This window comes from Pelodiscus sinensis, chromosome 1, assembly GCF_049634645.1.
Source record: "Pelodiscus sinensis isolate JC-2024 chromosome 1, ASM4963464v1, whole genome shotgun sequence".
In the NCBI taxonomy this organism is placed as follows: domain Eukaryota; kingdom Metazoa; phylum Chordata; order Testudines; family Trionychidae; genus Pelodiscus; species Pelodiscus sinensis.
The window spans coordinates 40,606,583-40,620,851 of record NC_134711.1 but is presented as its reverse complement, the minus strand read 5'-3'; the positions used below and the strand labels follow the sequence as shown (position 1 = coordinate 40,620,851).

The following is a 14,269-nucleotide window of genomic DNA, read 5'->3' as shown; positions in this document are numbered from 1 at the left end:
GCAGCAAGAACAGGAAATGCATTCCACAGACTTGTCCTCGCTTCTTCAGAATTTCCAAGTCTTGCAGAAAGGAAGTCCTACTCTTACCAATCTCCTAAAGATTTATGTTAGCAGGAGTTCTTCTTCCATTTGCTTTAGTAAAATACAGGCAGTCCCCGGGTTACGTACAAGATAGGGACTGTAGATTTGTTCTTAAGTTGAATTTGTATGTAAGTCGGAACTGGTACATATTGTAGGGGAAACTCTAGCCAAACATTTTTTTTAGTTTTGGATAGCATAGGGAAAGGTTAACTCCCCTCTAATGTTTGTTTTGCTGTCTGTTCCCCTGTTCAGAAGATTTCACATCTATTTCTGTCCCTGTGACAAACTCAGGACTAAAGGAGTAACTCATCAAATACCAAACAGCTCTGCACCATGCTTTGAGCTAATAGCTTTATTTCCACACACCACCCAGGGTTCTAGGAGGAGGGTCCTTTTTTTGCTAACACAATGAGGCCAGCACTTTGTTTGTTTTGGTGGAGTCTTTGTTTGCCCAGGGAGCCCAGCATGTATAGGGGGAGGAGGGGCGGAGAGGCTGCTTTTGTCTGCTGTTTGGCAGCCTGTTGCTCAGGGGAGGGGGCAGCCTGTTGCTGGCAGGGGGGGAGGGGGAGGCTGCGAGGCCGCGGGGGGGGGGGGGGGGCAGCGGGCGTGAGGAGGCACTTTTCCTCTGCCCGGCAGCTCTGCGGGATCCCTGTCCCTGTGGCCAGCTGCTGCAGGCAGAGGCCAGTTGGAGCCGGCCGAAGAGGAGGAGGAGGTGGATTCTAGAACCCAGGTGAGCGAGCCCCGGGGACGCTGCTGCGCTCCAGGAGCCCCGCATGTATAGAGGGGAGGAGGGGCGGAGAGGCTGCTTTTGTCTGCTGTTTGGCAGCCTGTTGCTCAGGGGAGGGGGCAGCCTGTTGCTGGCAGGAGGGGAGGGGGGAGGCGTGCAGGATGCGAGGCCGCGGGGGGGGGGGGGGCGCAGCGGGCGTGGGGAGGCACTTTTCCTCTGCCCGGCAGCTCTGCGGGACCCCAGTCGGAGCCGGCCCGAGGAGGAGGAGGATCCTAGGACCCAGGTGAGCCAGCCCCGGGAATGCTGCTGCGCATGTGTGGGAGTTGCCTCACCCCGTTCGTATCTAGGGATCCGACGTAAGTCGGATCCACGTAAGTCGGGGACTGCCTGTAAAGTGAAATCTAGGTGCTGTCTCCCATGAAACTCAACTCTTTATTAAAGACTTTAATAAAGCATGGATTTTCTTCCCAAAGGTCAGTATAATCTGATGCATCATGCTGGCACAACTAAACCAATATTTAAAAAAAAAAACCCATCATTTGGCTGCAATGTCAGAAGTATGGAATTGGACATTACCTGTGTACTAAATAATTACAATAGAAATAAAACAATCTGTTTTTCAAACGAAGATCTAGAAGGTGCACTAAGAAGTCTTCATTTTTATTATTTCATTTGTCCAAAAATTAATGGAAAAATTCACTGAAGGACACAACCAACTATAGTCCATACCAGAGTTTTATAGCAAAAATCTCTCAAGGATTTCAGAGGTAGGCCAAAAGTCAAATATGCAAAATGGAGAATCAATTTTAATTCGTGTGGCAACAGCCACGACAGAACAATAAAGAGAGACGGCCTAAGATTTAACAAAAAATAAAAACATACCAATACCCTAATACTCCCAAGAAGCCCCCCCCCCCCCCAAAAAACCCCCACTTGCTATTGCTCCAAATTTCCAAAACTAACACAGAAGACAGATACTTACCGACTTCAGCTGTATACCCTGTCGTATCTGGTCTAACAGCGCATCTCTTCCTGAGCAGGACACAGGTCGACTGTTCTGTTCTACTTTCTTTAACTGGGCACCTTCTCTGATTTGATCTAAGAGTGCTGTCTTGTTTCCTGCAGGAGCTGGAATTTGGTGATCAACCTCTGAAGTAAAGCCAGGTGGCGGAGGAGGACCAGGAGGGGGAGGTGGTGGAGGAGGTGGTGGCGGCACACCTGACCCACTTGATGGTGGTGGAGGCGGTGGAGGCGGGCCAGATGGTGCAGATGATGAATGCAATGGAGGTGGAGGAGGATACATCCTATTTGGAGGAGGAGGGGGCACTGCTGCACCTGGTCTAGATGGAGGTGGGGGTGGAGGTGCTGCTGTGGGAGCTCTTGAAGGAGGAGGAGGTGGAGCTCCTCTGCCTCTTGCAGGAGGAGGCGGTGGCCCTGAGCTATGTGGAGGCGGTGGAGGAGGAGGAGCAGGTCCTCCTCTGGATGGCGGCGGGGGTGGGGGAGCTGAAACAAAGCACAAGATAGAGCCTAGTTAGATGTTACACAAAATTCTTATCCCAAGTCATTCCACCTGAGCTGCATATGAAGGGGTAGAACAATGCTAAATAACGTCTGCCAAGTATTTTACAAAGATATCTGTATGCTGAGAAGACTCTCCATGTATCATCTTTCTCGTGTATTTTACGAGAACAGATATACCACCAACTATCAGACCTGCACTTTTTTTGGGGGGGGGGCAAACATAAACAAGCCAGCCATAAACCATAACCTGGGTCTTATGGTGTTAGGTATCATTGGGTAAGAACTTCCCAGAATATCCATTCTATTTTTTGTATACGGAAATATTTTAAGACATTAATACTTATTGAATGGAACCCTAATACAGTAAAATTCCATCGGTCCGGCATCTGATGGTCCGGCACCAACAGGAACCCAGAAGTGCTCCGGGCAGCCAGACAATTGGAGCTGCTCTGCTCCTGGCTTCCCCGATTCAGCCACTGCTGAAACTGACCAGCATCTGAATCGGGGATGCCGGGGGCAGAGCAGCTGGAGTGCTGCCGGGTTGGTCCGGTAGCGCTGCCTCTTGGCACTGTGGGACCAACCTGGCAGCACCCCAGCTGCTCTGCCCCAGGCGTCCCCAAGAGCAGCTGAGGTGCTGCCGGATTGATCTCGCAGCGCCAAGGAGCGGCGCTACCGGACCAACCCGGCAGCACCCCAGCTGCTCTGCCACAGGCGTCCTGATTCAGCTGCTGCTGAAACTGACCAGCAGCGGCTGAATCGGGGCAAAGCTGGACTATCGGAAGGGGGGGCTATGAGGGGTCTGGGGTGGCATCCCCCCCCACACCACCCTAGACCCCTCATAGCCCCCCCTTTCAATAGTCCGGCATATCTGATAATTCGGCACCCTCTGGGTCCTAAAGGTGCCGGATTATCGGAAGTTTACTGTACCTTAAAACATGGGAAGAATAGTTACTTTTTTTTTTTTTTTTTTTTTAGGAAATGTATATTTTAAAAAGAATGGCTTGCTGGTAATTCTGTAACATGTTTCTGATAACACTGAAGAGAGTGACCAAAATTACTTTCCTGCTAGACATGATGGCACACAAATATTGCATGTACAGTTATGTTGTTGTGCAGGCCAACAGCAAACTGCAATCTTAAGAATTAACTCACAGCAACACACGTTAAACAGTGCTGCAGAAACAGCATCTCAACTTACAGGCAATGCCTCTTGAATAACTGTTTTTAATAGGGCATGTAATACACTTCGCAAAATTAGTGTCTCAGAATCTTCCCTGTACCCCACATAGCTTATGTGCACAAACACATTAGTCTACGCTTTAATTAAGTATTTTAATGCTTCTAATTTCCATATTTGGTAATACACTAACCTAGAGGCACAGTAAGTGCATTGATAGTTCAGCACATATTCTGTGATTTGGTAATCCACTTTGGACTTCGGCTTTTTCTGAGACAGGTCTGAGAGTTAATACTGGATGTACAGATAGTCACAGGAAAATCATCCCAATGTGAAACTGTTTGCCCTAAGCTCTCTATAGCTTCTCAAATGGATGAACATTAGTCCCAGATAACACACAATTGCAGAAAATTTAGTTTTGATGCTTTTCCATTTACCCAGTAGAAAAAAAAAAAAAAGCTCTATTGCCTATGTGAAGTTTTATTCTTGGAGTTTCACCATACTAAGTTAATCTGAAGTTATAATGAACTTGTAGATTCCAATTTGTTTTTCTGAACTCTTTCATATTGTGCAGATCATGAAAAATGTATTTTTTGTAACAACATCCTTATGTGAAAGAATGACAGAAGAAAACGATTTTAGAGGTCTACCTATATACATTTTCGATAACTCTTTAGCTTAAACTTATTTCAATATAAAATTCAGTTATTTGGACAACTGTTACCTTCCGTATTACAGTTTCACTTTACTTTCAGCTAGACTTCTTCTAATGACTTGTGTGATATTAGAGTTTGCTTACTTTATTTAATTACTTAGCTATATGGATCATATTTAATTGTTTGAGAATAATATGGATTATTTGTTTGCGCATCACAGACCATTAGATTTCATTGAGACATCCCATACCTAAGTCAATAATCTAAATTAACAATAAAACATTTCTATCTTCCAGAGAGCAAGCTGTGGCGTGCCACATGCAAAGAACAGGAGAAACCAGATGCTGCCAATGTCTGCAGTGTCAGAAAACTGAAGAGGTCAGAAAAATCCACATAAATCTACCAGCCATCTATATTACAAGAAAAGATGAAAAAAAAAAATCTTAAATTCCTTGCCAATATGAGCTGGGGGAAATTCTTTCCAGATTCCATATCTGCTGATTATGTGCCACCGAGCATGTGAGCAAGACACATGAGCCACGCATCTAAGACAGATAATTATCTGTACTAAGGATGTTAAAGGGCAGGTAACTGGCTAATAGTATAGTTTATACAATTTTGTGTAGCCTGGCTCATATTACATTTAAACCGCAGAGCCACAGTGGGGGGTAGCTACCAGACCTGGTGTGAGCTGGGACTAAGCCGGGCTTGCTCAAATCTGGATTGTGCCGGGTCCAGCAGCTCGTCTGCAGAGAAGGTCGGGAGAGGGTCCAGAGCTGGCTGCTTCAGGGCTGCCTCCTCTGCATTACCCTCACACTGCCTCTGAGCAGAGTGAGGGGTGGGGCAGGTGGCACCGAGGAACGGTTGCTGGGGGGGGAGGAACTAGCTTTTAAGCCGGCTCCCCCAGCATTGACTCCTGCTTCCCCCCATTCCTTGCTGCCTCTGATACAGAGGCAGCAAGGAGGGGGCGGAATATGAGTAGTCAACTCCTTTACTTGCTTATTTCCCTAATCTGTAACACCTCAGAGCACTGGTCCATCCCATCTGGTCCCAAGAGTCCAGATAAGGCCAATTCCCAATGCCTCAAAGGAAAAGTTACAAGAACCCATCTGGTCAATTATACACCAGGGGTAGGGAGGAGGCTCTCTGACCTCTAGTCTGTCACTGTCTGATACCCTGAAGAATAAGGTTTGATTATAGTCAAATCATTAGGAAAAGGAATTTGAATCAGGGGCTACAAGAGGCACTGGTGCCTCAGTGAGGAGATTGCGGCATTTCCAACCATTCCTCCTGTAAGTGAAGCAGGAATAGCATTGCAAAGAAAAGGTTTGTGTGCCAACAGGTTCAACATTCACTTCCTCCCCTCTGAAGAAGGGCTGGTCTCTCCTTGCCATTCTCTCTCCCTACCTTGCAAAAGAGGAGGGGGTTATTCCAATCCCTGCGCACACCTCAACTTCATAGATTTTTTTCTTGCATCAGAAATCAATGTTGACAACATTCTTGGTATTAAGAGTATGTGTGGTACTGTGGGAATGCAATGAGGAGTCCTGTGACACCTTATAGACTAACAGATTTATTGAAGCATAAGCTTTCGTGATGACATGCATCTGATGAAGTGGGTCTTTGCCCATGAGAGCTTATGCTCCAATAAATCTGTTAGTCTATAAGGTGCCACAGGACCCATTGCTTTTGCAGATTCAGACTAACACGGCTACCACTCTGAAACTGTGGGAATGCTGAACAGGATCCTCTTTTCCCTCTGGCCACTAGAGGTCACCATCACCACATGTAACATCTTCAGTAAGAGTTATGCACATTTTTCTGCATTAGTGGAAAAAAATATACAACTTTTCCATTGCTCAGATGGCATGTGCCTCCGTAGCTTGTTGTAATCCACTTGTTTGATAGAATAGTATTAAAATCTCACTGAGACACAATGTTTATTTATCATGTGCATTAGACTGATATCTAAAGGGGAAAAAACATAGTGAAAGCCAATCTGATGGCTCACTTGTTTGTTCAGAACATTTCTTTCTTTGCATGCATCAAAGGAATGGCTGAATAACTTATTGATTTTTCAAACTGTATTAACTTGGAGAAACCTTACACCAGAAAAATAAACTCAGTATCTTAGTGAAACATTCCGAGGAAGAGATAAAAGCTATCAAAGCCTGATTGTAACTAAACCAAACTACTCTGTTTATTGGCAAAAATTAAGCATTCAGCTCATCTGAGGAAGTAGGTTTTCTCCACAAAAGCTCATGATCTACATTTTTGTTAGTCTCTAAAGCAGGGGTGGGCAAAGGGGCCTCCTTGGGCCAGACCTGGCCCTCGGATGCCCTGCCACTCCCCCACTGCCAGGCCAATCAGGGCTTGGGGGCAGGAGAGCACTCAAAGTCTCCTCCTGTCCTGCAAGGGGACAGGTGCCTAGAGGGGACTCTCTAGGTGAGGGGAGGGCAAGAATAAAGACTTCACACACTCCCCCGCCCCCAAGCCAATCAGGATCCGTGGGGGGGGGAAGGAGGGAGGAGCACAGAAATGTCCTGACCCTGACCCTTCGGACAGATGCCCCACCCCTTCTAGGATAGTCCAGGCCCACTTAAAAAATTAGTGAAGTGTTCCTCCCAGCTAAAATTATTTCCCACCTTTTCTCTAAGGCGCCACAGGGCAACTCTTAAGTTTCTTAAAACCTTCTAATGAGAACCTTGCTTTCAAAAAAATCAATTCTGCAAGAGTTAGGAGAAAGAAACCTCCAAAAAATTACTTATTTCCACTACAGGCAGTCGCCGGGTTACGTACAAAATAGGGACTGTAGGTTTGTTCTTAAGTTGAATCTGTATGTAAGTCGGAACTGGCGTCCAGATTCAGCCGCTGCTGAAACTGACCGCCAGTTCTGACTTACATACAGAATCAACTTAAGAAACCCAGGCGTCCCCAAGTCAGCTGCTGCTGAAACTGATCAGCAGCTGATTCCAGGAAGCCCGGGGCAGAGCAACTCTGCCTCGGGCTTCCTGTAGTCAGCGCTGGTCAGTTTCAGCAGAAGCTGACTTGGGGACGCCTGGAGCAGAGCAGCTGGGGTGCTGCTGGGTTGCTCCAGTAGCGCCGATCTTCGGTGCTACTGGACCAACCCAGCAGCACCCCATAGGACGCCTGGGACAGAGCAGATGGGGTGCTGCTGGGTTGGTCCAGTAGTGCCCAGAGCGGCGCTGCAGGACCAATCGGCAGCGCCCCAGCTGCTCTGCCCCAGGGTCCAAAACAAAAGCCTGGTCTGCTTGGGGTGAGGGGGGGCACACTAGCTGCGCGCCGCCCCCCTCCCCAGCAGACCAGGGACATGGGGAGCAGAGCCGCAGCGGCAGCGGGGTGCCGCGCCTCTGAGGCTTTGCTCTGGCAAAGTCTCAGAGGCGCGGGACCCCGCCGCGGCTGCAGCTTCAGTCCCGGTGCCTGTGGTCTGCTGGGGACCGTCCCAAGCAAACCACAGGCACCGGGACTGAAGCGGCAGTAGCGGCGGTTCCCCGCGCTTCTGAGGCTTTGCTCTGGCAAAGCCTCAGAAGCGCGGGAACCCGCCCGGTGCCCCTGGTCTGCTGGAGAGGTAGCAATCCGCCACCACGACCTCCGGTGCGAGAAAGCCCCGTTCGTAAGTGCGGATCCGACATAAGTCGGATCCGCGTAAGTCGGGGACTGCCTGTATTTCAAAATCAGCAACAGGCTAACCTTCTCCAGTCTAGCACTCTCAGGATCTGACTGGTGCAAACCAGAGAATTTGCCAACCCATAGGTGGTCAATATTGACTAGCAGCATTAGCGACACTTCTCTCTGCTTATTGGGCTGTTAGAAGATATTTAGGGATACATTAGAGCTAAAGAGCACAGAACACGGAGAGCCAGGATGGATGGCTGTAAACAAACTTTATGGGACTTACACCATAGTAAGCGGACATCCGGTTAACTTAAATCATGCCGGACCATGGATGATGCAAGACCAGAGGTTCAACTGTTCGGGACGTTAGATATCATGTAATTGAATAGTCGTGTAACCACGTGATATCTTAGCAGTTACACAACCAATGTACCTCCAGCCCCACTCTCAGGGAGCAGCAGCGTGGGGAGGAAGGCGGGAGATGGTCCGCAAGGGAAGCCAGTTTAAAAACCAGCTCCTCATGCAAACCAGCTGCCTGCTGCCCTGTGCTGCTGTGTCTGATATAGGGTGGCAGCAGCCCCAGCCTTTGTCCACAGGGAGACCCCCTTCACAGCAGCCTCTCAGTAACAGCAGCTGGGGTAGAAGCAGCAGTACAGGGTGAGAAGGGGGGGGGGGGGGGACAGGCAGCACCAGGAAGTTGGTGCTGGGGGCTGGCTTAAAAGCTCCTGTCTAGTGCCACCCTGCCGCTGCCTCTGTATGAGGTAGCAAGGGATGGGGGGCGGCAGGTGCGTCTGCGGGAGCTGCTACACACAGGGAACTGGCTTGAAAGCTGGTTCCCCACGCATAATGGCTCCAGCCTATCCCGCTCACCCTTTGCGCTGCTGCCTCTCTGTGCTCCCCACAGGCATCAGTTCCCACTTCCCTCCCTTGAGGCCTGATACAGAGGGAGCTGGGGGGAATGCATGTAGTCGACAAGATTACCTGATAAGACCAGGCTTATGATCCACATAATGACATCCTTACAACCGGCAAAGGACTCAAACCTCTACCCAGCATCCTATCAGGCCTAATGACATCTATAAGCAGAGAATTTTGCAGTAAAACAGAAAATGAAAAAAAACACAAGGGAGGTGAAGAGTGGTTTTCTATTGAAAAATCAGAGGGTACTACAAACAGCAGTCAAGAATGAACATTAACTTGTACATTATATACAAAAGCTAGAGATTAAAAAGCTACTTAGTGGCCAAAATTAAGGCCTTTAGGACTACTGAGCTACTTCTAACAAAGGAGATGCCCCATTGTATTTCTCATGCACGATAACATGAAGCAGCATCTTTCTGTTTAACTCCACCCATGCAAAGTTTTGGAAATTAAGTTAATGCACACAGAGTAAAAGTTAGCATTATATGTTATCTGTAAAACACCAAAGACAGGTAAAGAAGCAACTCAAAGACTAACATGGTCAATAGTTTCAAAATCTGGTATACAATATGCATTTTAAGTTTAAAATAGGCAAACTTTAAAAGGAGACAAATACAACTGAAAATTTGCAGACCCAATATTTTACAAAAAGTCCTAATTCAAGCCAAATTTCAATGGTAAACCAAAACAGAACGGTGGTTTTTTTATTATTAGATTTGTTTTAGTGTCACAATTACTGTGCAATTGTTAATAAATGGCCTACCACTTATCCATTAAGAAAGGGTCACACCGTCACACCATACATGTTTAGTGATTTATGCTTAAATGACAGCTCAGTACATACCACTCCAACGTGGGGGACCTAGAGAATAAATGTAACAAGTTACCATACTCTGAAACCTTGTAACTATATTTGTTCACCGAAGCAATTTGCCAAGCAGACTGAAACTATTATAACTGCAACAGCATTCACCAGGACATTTTGACTTTTGATAGTATCAGTGTATTTTTAGCAGATACCATCCTACCACTATAGTTCCATCCAGACGTAATGAAAAATAACAGATAAATACAACGGCAAAAATATTTGAATGGGGAAATGTAAATAGTGGTGTCCTCCAAGTGTCTGTACTGGGACCAGTCCTAGTCAACATATTCATAAATGAACCAGAAAAAAAGGGGTAAACAGTGAGGTGGCAAAGTTTGCAAATGATATAAAACTATTCAAGATAGTTAAGTCTCAAGCAGACTGATATGACAAAAGGATCTCACAAAACTGGGTGACTGGGCAATAAAATAGTAGATGAAATTCAAGGTTGATAAATACAAAGTGATGCACATGGAAAACAATCCCAACAATTAATATAAAATGACTGGGTATAATTTAGCTATTAACCACTCAAAAGAGAAAACTTGGAGTCAAGGTGGACAGTTCTCTAAAAACATCTACTCAGTGTATGGCGGCAGTTAAAAAAAGTGAACACAATGTTGGGAAAGGATAAGACAATTGAAAATATAATTATTGCCTCTATACAAAATCCATGATTTGCTCACATTTTTATTATTGTGCAGATACGGTCACCCCTTCTCAAAAAAGATGTATTAAAACAAGAAAAAGTTCAGAAAGTGGCAACAAAAATTATTAACGGTATGGAACAGCTTCTGTACAGCAAAAGATTACTAAAAACTAATTTTTCAGCTTAGAAGAGATGACTAAGGGAGAATACGATTGAGGTCTATAAAATCATGACTGGTGTAGAGAAAATAGATAAGGAATTGCTATTTACTGCTAATAACACAAGAACTAGGGGTCACCAAATAAATTAATAGGCCGCAGGTTTAAAAATAAACAAAAGAAAGTACTTCTTTACACTATGCACTGCCAACCCTGGGAACTCCTTGCCAGAGGATATTGTGAAGGCTAAGACTATAACAGGGTTAAAAAAAAAAAGAACTAGGTTTATGAACATAGGTCCATCTATGACTATTAGCCAAGATAGGCAGAGATGGTGCCCCTAGTCTCTATTTACCAGAAGCTGGAATAGGGCAATAGGGCTGGATTATTAGATGATTATTTGTTCTGTTTATTCCCTCTGAAGCATGTGGTACTGGCCACTGTCAGAAGCCAGGATACTGGGCTAGACAGACCTTTGGTTTACCCAGTATGGCCCATTTTATGTTCTTAAATATATTGTGTTATGAAAAAGGCTCATTTATGAATGAAGTTCCAGTAGAAATTTAACTCTGAGATCCTTTGATTAACAAGCCATACTTCTGCTACCGAGTTGAGAACATTTTGTAGGCCTCTGTATATTGGAAGGTTCATTACCTAAAGTACTAGTAGCTTAAAGTGCTTCTATCCCTCTTATATTTGTTGTCTCAACCATGTTCTTTATTTTGAACTGACAGCAGCAATGGATTTTTTTCAAGCATCTCTTTAAATATTTATGATGTCACAAAACCATAAATAAAATATTCAATGGAAAGTACTTTAAAAATCAAATAGCTCAGTTTGATGCTTTAGTAGCAGAAGACTCACCTTGCCTACGCAGCTCATTTTTAACAGCTTCTACTCCTCCTGTTTTTTCAATGAAATCATATATCACCTTTGATGTTTCTTTGTCTTTTAATTGAGCCTCTGAAATTCCACACAAATCAAATAGTTTTTTCAGTTCCGGGTCCAAGTTGTTCACCTGTAAGTCATACACGTTAGTATTATAATTTATTTATGGATACTGTTTTCTCATCTGAAGTAAACAGAAGAAAGATTATTTTAAACTTTTTTTTAAATTAAAAATGTCATCTAACTATGAAGAACAGCTAAACTAAAAATGAGACAAGCACCGAGTTCTGTGCTGAATTCCTTAATAGGGACAGAACTTTCTTGGTGGGGAAATATTAAGCATAAAATAAGATTAACTAGCATTCTACAAATATTTCCCTCAATCAAATCCTTTTAATATCTTCCCTCCCCCTATAATTGTTCCAGAGCACACAATTCTGTAGCATCACAGTAACCATGAATTGAAACTTCTGGTGTTTGATGCCATTCTTGAGAACTTAGTCAAAAGCACTGCCTTTGACCACCTGATATGTTATGGAGAATACGGAATTTACTTACATCAAAACCTGTGTTTGGATCCCAACCAACATGTCCAATGTGCCTTAAAAAAAAAAAAATTAAAGAAATTAATTGAATCCATGTCAGAGATATAATGAGTCTTGTGATTAAACTGTTCCAGGACTCCAGGAGTTCCAGATCACAAGAGTCACCCATTTGGTGGAGAGGTCCAAATTCCAGTGCTTTCTGTTATGGGGTGTGGTATAAATTTATGACCTTATACCACCCCATAATACACTGATGTTAACTGGAGGCTTGCACAAAGCTCAAGGATAGATTTTGGCATTTATATAGTAACATTTCTGGCTCCTATTAAAATTATTTATAGTCACATTTAATCTCATAGTGGGAAAATGCACTGGCCCTTCTTTGGGCACCACCATTTATGTTCATCCCTTACCAACTGCTCCTTTCTCCATTACTCCTCCTTTTCCTTGTCTTGGTGTTTCTGTTCTACTCTCTGCATTTCCTTTCTTAAGCAATTCTCAGTTCCCATCTGCGAAGGTTTCTCTCCCACTTCCATCTAGACACTAAGGCTGTGTCTATACTACATTCCTCTTTCGACAGATGGATGTAAATTAGCCACTTTCATTCAAATGAATTGCAAGATATTTAAATCCCCGCTTCATTTGCGGTTTCAAAGTGGCTAATTTACATCCCTCTGTCGAAAGGAATGTAGTCTAGACACAGCCTAAAACAGTTAGGGTACATCTACACAGTAGCGTGTACCCTTAGTTGAGCTATGCAATTTGAGCTATGTAAATTGTATAGCATATTTCAAAATACCTTATTTTGAAATTTGCAAAAGCGGCGAGGAGTCCTGTGGCACCTTATAGACTAACTGAAGTGTAGGAGCATAAGCTTTTGTGGGCAAAGACCCACTTCGTCAGATGCATGTAGTGGAAATTTCCAGAGGCAGGTATAAATATGCAAGCCAGAATCTGGAACATCTTGGACAAAACATATTGGAACATCTTCTGACAAAAACAAGGACTAATGACATCTTTTTAAAAATGAAGCGGAGATTACACACAACCTCAGTAAGTCAGGACAGTCATAAAAATACAGCAGATGACATATCCAGAAGGCACACATTATACTTCAGATAGAGTTAATCAAGGCCGGACTGCCTTCATATGTATATTAGGACACTGGGGTCTAGGCGCTATCATAATACCAATATTTCCTTACAAGAATGATACAAATTGACTTAAAGGTCTTTAAGACCAAAAAGTAATCAGCTTAATTAGAAGTCTTTTAGGTAAGGACAAAATGAACGGAAGGCTATACTAGAAAGACCCCTTACTAATCATGTTATTACTCTAAACATTCATGTGAAGGGATGCATGAGCTATCTATTTAAATCATCTGACAAGCATTTACATAAACCTATTCTCATATCAAATATAATTACATATATAGTTCACTCCTAATAATTTCAGCTAACTATACAAGTAACAGATATTAAATGAAAAAACTTTGAGCTAATCGTATATTTCAGACTGCTCCTCAAAAGTCTTAAAGCTGGATAGATCATGACAACATTTGTATATTCACTTATTTAAGTATTCATGGTCATTGCTAGTGGGATGAAAAACTGTTTACAAAAATCTTTAATCAAAAACATGAAGAAATACTATGCAGATCATCTTTATGTATTGGCCAAAGTTATTCTGGAAAATGCTACATTATTCTTTCCAATAAATATTCATTTTAAATAAAAAAAATTCACATACACGGCACTGTAAAGTAAGGCCTTGTCTACACAAGAAAGTTGCACTTGTGTAACTAACAGGTGTTCTCTTTGAAACCAGTTTTGTTAGCTGCGTACACATGCATTAAGTAGATTGGTTTGAAAACTACATCTTCAGTTAAGGCAGGTTCATCTTGGATTTACAGTAGATATGTGAGACATGTATTATGTTTAGAACTAGCAGAGAAGCCAAATTGTAGGTTTGTGAAATTTGAGTTTCAGGAAAAATGTTTTGGCCGGATAAAAATGTGACTTTCAAAACAAACTATTAGCTGAGCTCTCTAGCTGCCTGCATGACAAACTGAAGTAGAACCAAGGACCCTGAAAGCCTTTGCAGGTGTTGACTGAAACAGACGTTACTCGTCACTTCACTGTTGCCCACCAACAAACAGCAGTGTTGAAACTGACCAGATTCTAGTTAGCTAGACAAGTAATAAGATTTCATTTTTGATGAATCAGCCAATTATGATGAAAAAATGTTTTACTGGAATTTTTCCCAACTAACTCTAATTATGATGCTCAGTAACTCAGTACTTTAACCACAATACTTATATCTATAGTCAATCAATTATGCAAAATCTGCCATGCTTGTCTTGATAGTATCAAGCATTAGAACTGCCTTATGTTTGTAACAAAAGCATGTACAGGCAGTCCCTGACTTACGTCGGATCCGCAC

The 14,269-nt window shown here is 43.7% G+C and overlaps 1 protein-coding gene across 4 annotated transcripts in view; it reads right to left on the bottom strand.

The window, feature by feature from the left end:
* The window catches only part of WASL (WASP like actin nucleation promoting factor), an 80,024-nt gene that overhangs the window by 7,384 nt on the left and 58,371 nt on the right, over nucleotides 1-14,269 (bottom strand). For 3 of the 4 annotated variants that reach the window (XM_075928545.1, XM_075928532.1, XM_075928553.1), the window contains exons 7-10: nucleotides 11,841-11,883; nucleotides 11,259-11,412; nucleotides 9,564-9,581; nucleotides 1,791-2,311 (exon numbers count right to left, since the gene is read on the bottom strand). In XM_075928545.1, coding sequence (XP_075784660.1) covers nucleotides 1,791-2,311; nucleotides 9,564-9,581; nucleotides 11,259-11,412; nucleotides 11,841-11,883 — 736 coding nt within the window. The remainder of the gene's footprint in view (nucleotides 1-1,790; nucleotides 2,312-9,563; nucleotides 9,582-11,258; nucleotides 11,413-11,840; nucleotides 11,884-14,269) is intronic. The other variant, XM_075928536.1, reaches the window with a different exon arrangement.